This window comes from Oncorhynchus gorbuscha, linkage group LG14 (assembly GCF_021184085.1).
Source record: "Oncorhynchus gorbuscha isolate QuinsamMale2020 ecotype Even-year linkage group LG14, OgorEven_v1.0, whole genome shotgun sequence".
NCBI classification, from domain to species: Eukaryota; Metazoa; Chordata; class Actinopteri; order Salmoniformes; family Salmonidae; genus Oncorhynchus; species Oncorhynchus gorbuscha.
In genome coordinates, this window is record NC_060186.1 from 23,032,544 (window position 1) to 23,037,543 (window position 5,000).

The window sequence follows — 5,000 nt, forward strand, 5'->3', positions numbered from 1 at the left end:
GGTTTATCTTATATAACGGACCGAAGCACTAGAGCCTGAAAGCACCAGTTTATGTGGGCAGATAGCACTGAGTTCATTGCTGCTCAGCGGCTGATAAACATTAGTGCACTTTGCTCTCTCTCTCTCTCTCTCTGTCTCTCGCCGTGTCCCCATGGTTGCCTGTCTCTAGAATTTCTACAAAACTGAGTTGAACAAGGAGGAGATGTACATCCGCTACATCCACAAGCTGTACGAACTGCACCTGAAAGCACAGAATTACACAGGTACACTGTAAAACATGACCAGGAAATGAAGCCGTGTATGTGTGTGTTTTAAGTGTGTGCCTGTTCGTGAGCTCAAGGTTTTGGCATAACCATGACTATGTGGTGTTGTTGTGTGTTGTACAGAGGCCTCCTACACTCTTCTGTTGTATGACGAGCTGTTGGAGTGGTCCGAAAGGCCCCTCAGAGAGTTCCTCAACTACCCCATGCAGAGCGAGTGGCAGAGGAAGGAGTACCTCCATCTTACCATTGTACAGAACTTTGACAGGGGGAAGGTGGGATCTCTCTCTCTCTCTCTCTAGCCCTTTCTTTCACTCTCTTTGTCATTCTTTATCTCTTCTTCGTTCTTTCTGTCTCTCGCTCTCTTTTTCATTCTCTCTATTGTTCTCTCTTCCCCCCCTACTCTCTCTCTTTATTAACAATTACCCTGGGACAGTGTCGTAAGAAAAAGTCAATATTATTTGAATGCTCTGCTCAGCATCTCCCAACACATTATTCCTCTGCTGAATCATTCAACATGTCCTCCCCCATTATTCTTTGAAAGATTTCCCTGTGAGTTCACGACCAAAGCCATCTGCTAGCTGCCGCTGCCTTGGGATTAAAACGCTGCAGGAAAGGACAGCTTTCATTTCATTAGCATGTTGGCTGGGTGCTGCACCTCCATTATGACGGCAGGTCCGCCCTGACAGTTGGCCCGGTTATTGTTAGTACACTACCGCCACCCAGTGGCCAACACTCATACAGCCAGTCTCCCCTGCGGGCCATTTGACATGGTTTTGCTAGCATCTCAATATTCTAACGAGGCTCCCTTTTCCTTGAATCCTTATCCTGCTCACGTGAGATAGATGAAAAGGTGAAAAGCACGTTCCCAATTGAGATGTGACCATTGTCAATGTGATAATGTGCTCTGGTTTCCTCAAGTGTTGGGAGAACGGGATCATTCTGTGCAGAGAGCTGGCGGACCAGTACGAGTCTTACTACGACTACAGGAACCTCAGCAAGATGAGGGTGAGTTACTGTAGACCTGCTCGGTGTGTCTCCACGCTGACTGATCCCTGACCAGTTCTCTGTTTAGTCTCTGAGTGGGATAATGATATAACCTAGTAGTGTTCCGTAACCTGACGTTTCCCGTTGACAGATGATGGAGGCATCGCTGTACGATAAGATCATGGACCAGCAGAGACTGGAGCCAGAGTTCTTCAGGGTCGGCTTCTATGGCAAGAAGTTCCCCTTCTTCCTAAGGGTACCGCTCTGTTTTACCACGGGTTGTTTTGTTAAAGACAGGACATTTTAAAAGGCCGTAGATCTGCTCATACAGGGGTTTGCCCTCCAATTTCCATCTGCACTCCTAAGCAAGTTGCTAGTGGAGTATATTGTCAATCTGTTAGTTTCCTCAAAAGGACTTGGAACTATGCGTTCATGACCAACGTAACGCAAAAGCAACCTCATCTACATTGTTAGCATGTGTTTATTATATTTACAAAATGAATCACAAATCCTATTTGGAAGTTCCAGAATGAGGTTTGTCCTCCTAGATACTGTGACTGTTGCAGATACTCTAACTGTCCACTAGATGTCACGCTCACCCCTGTGCTGTCTCGCTTCTGCCTCCGATGGCGTCTCTGCCTCGTCTGCAGAACAAGGAGTTTGTGTGCCGTGGCCATGACTACGAGAGGCTGGAGGCCTTCCAGCAGCGCATGCTGAATGAGTTCCCCCACGCCATCGCCATGCAGCACGTCAACCAGCCTGACCAGACCATCTACCAGGCCGAGGCTCAGTGTATCCTTTATTGACTAAGTGCATTATACACTGCACACACACCTTAAACCTAATCCTTTTACACTCGTGGGAATTGGCCTATGTGGATAGGGCTAAATTGATACGTTTCCTACGGAAAGAATATGGAAAACGTGCGTATAACCATGGTAGAAATTAAACGGAAACAGGGGATTATGGGAAAATGATTAGACTAAAGCTGAGGACACAACAGTTCACCTGACAAGACTGAATCCAAACCATTACACTTGTTGGTTTTATGTGCATTTCACATTTACTGTACATTTTGCCTCGCTTGCTACGAAATCTGAAAATACTCTCGATACATTCAGTAACATGATAAGAATATTCGTGGAAAATGTGAGGTAGGGTTTGAGTGAGAGGTCAAACTAGTGTCTCCAAGTGGTCAAACTAGTGTCTCCAAGTGGTCACACTGGTGTCTCCAAGTGGTCACACTGGTGTCTCCAAGTGGTCACACTGGTGTCTCCAAGTGGTCACACTGGTGTCTCCAAGTGGTCACACTGGTGTCTCCAAGTGGTCACACTGGTGTCTCCAAGTGGTCACACTGGTGTCTCCAAGTGGTCACACTGGTGTCTCCAAGTGGTCACACTGGTGTCTCCAAGTGGTCACACTGGTGTCTCCAAGTGGTCACACTGGTGTCTCCAAGTGGTCACAGTCCCTAAGTCATGTCAACGCTCATTTATGACTCAAAGAAGAGTCTTCAAATATACGTTTTTCTTTTTCTTCTCCTAGCTGTGCCGTTTAGGAACCAGAGCAAGCCCACTTGTAGTTGTTTGGATTGGAACGCAGCCCTGCATCCCCGCCATCCATCCCCGGACGTCATTTGAAAGCTTTGTTCTATTGCCAACATGATTAGCTTTCACAAGGCAATTTAGAGAAGCAGATCGTCATTTTGGTGGCGTAGAATGGAGTCACCAGTGCCTTCGGATGCAAGGTCCGCGGCAACTCTTCTTCACAATGAAACAAAGGCTCGTTCTGAACGACACCCATGCCATATTTGTACTGTACATCAAACATAGTGATCATAAACGTTGAGACTGTCATACTTCATGGGTTTTATGCCATGGACTCACAGGCTCCCTTGTATGACATTAAAGCGGTGTTTATTAGAATCCTCAACGTGTCATCTTTAAGAAATACTCTGAGTACTCTTGATTTACAGCATTTCTCTCACGCCGACAACCAAAACATTAGCAAAAGTTGCCCAATTAGCAGGGGGGGATAGGGGCAAACGTCTCGTCGTGCCCAAGATCAGAACGGTTGTCAGTCAAAACCCTTACAAGCGCTCTGATGTCAGTGCCCAAATGGGCCATTTTCAATCCGTATGAGGGCATGAGGGTAATGGGTTAACCTGACTTGAACCATTACCTTAATGCCTAACTCTTGCACCTAAAATATCCTTTTTCCATGTGGGGACTGGCAAAATATCCCCACTTGTCAAAATGTTCCTTGTTTTACTGTCCTTGTGAGGATGGTCCCCACAAGGATAGTAAAAACACACACACACACACACACACACACACACACACACACACACACACACACAGTGGTGCACTGCATCCCACATGTCTAGAAGGCCTAAATAATATGAATGAGATATTATACCAGACTGATAATTCCTTCTGAATAAGGATATGAATACGAGTCATAATTGGAGTGTTTCCGAGCCTAACCAGGGAACCCGTCAGCCTTCTGTTACAGCATGTCGCTTATAGAGGAGCACACCAAAGGTATGACTCCCTCTTGGTCCCGAGCCAGATCTCTGGCCCATGCTGTAAATACATACACGAGTGCTTAGTGAAGATCGGGATCGATCCCTTGATAAAAATGCAAAAGATGTCTGTAGGACGTGGCAGCCATCTTAATGATCCTCCGCTAGTGATTGATGGGACAGCTGTTCGGAAGAAGCCTCTCTCTCTCTCTCTCTCTCTCAGTGCGTGCGTGTCTGTCGTCTGTTCTGTGTGTGACTTTTCTCCAAGTGCAATTAGAGCAGACAAGGCCCCTCAAATAGCATTAGCGTACAGCTTTGTTATCCTCATGTGTCGTTAATCATTGAGGTTCCTGGACCCATGCCCGTCCCTATTTATATCTATGGGCTGACGAGCTCTCCCTGCACTACGCTGACACAGGCCAGTCCTGCTGCCAACGGGAATGTGTTGTGATATAGTGTGGGGCGGACATTCAGATAAATGGCTACAGGATGTGATTAGTGGAAAGGATGTATTCACACAGGAATTGGATGGATAGACCTGTGGAACCAGGAAAGGGGGCGGTGGGGGTGGGGGGGTTGCACGTGGTTGCGTTTATGTGTGTATGTGTGTTTTGCCCAAGCTATTGTATGCATCCTTGACGTGCCGGCCCAGACCTACAGATCTACGCGGTGAGCCCCATCCCAGAGAGCCAGGACGTGCTGCAGAGAGACGGAGTGCCTGACAACATCAAGAGCTTCTATAAGGTCAACCACATCTGGAGGTTCAGATACGACAGGCCGTTTCACAAGGGCACCAAGGACAAGGAGAACGAGTTCAAGGTGGGGGTGGGGGGCACGCAGTGTTTGCACACGAGAACTCCCCTCTGTGCCTTTCTGTTTCTCTCTCTCTCTTCGCCTTTTTGTTTAGCTCCTCGTCATCTTATCTCACCTTTCTGGACTTGTTAGTGTCGTCCTTTGATGTCTACCACACATCTGTCTCCTTACTCACTTTCCCTCCCTCCCTCACAATATCTCGTCCTCCCTCTCTCCGCTCTCTTGTTTATTGAGTGGTTGTGTGGGTGGCTCATGGTCTTCCTCTCTGTATACTGGTGTGTTCAGGTGTTGTTTAATTCACAGTCCTACTAAATCGACTCCTGAGCTAGGAGAGGCTGAAACTATGGTTACGGTTCAATCACTTAAAAGACAACCCCCTCATCCACTTTACCCTCGCCTTGTGCCCTCGGGGGAATCCC

At 47.3% G+C, this 5,000-nt stretch overlaps 1 protein-coding gene across 3 annotated transcripts in view; it reads left to right on the forward strand.

Moving 5' to 3' along the window:
* LOC123994653 (dedicator of cytokinesis protein 4-like) overlaps positions 1–5,000 on the forward strand; it is a 162,604-nt gene that overhangs the window by 120,140 nt on the left and 37,464 nt on the right. For all 3 annotated transcript variants that reach the window (XM_046297507.1, XM_046297509.1, XM_046297508.1), the window contains 6 exons: positions 170–263; positions 387–535; positions 1,182–1,268; positions 1,399–1,503; positions 1,898–2,039; positions 4,421–4,587. In XM_046297507.1, coding sequence (XP_046153463.1) covers positions 170–263; positions 387–535; positions 1,182–1,268; positions 1,399–1,503; positions 1,898–2,039; positions 4,421–4,587 — 744 coding nt within the window. The remainder of the gene's footprint in view (positions 1–169; positions 264–386; positions 536–1,181; positions 1,269–1,398; positions 1,504–1,897; positions 2,040–4,420; positions 4,588–5,000) is intronic.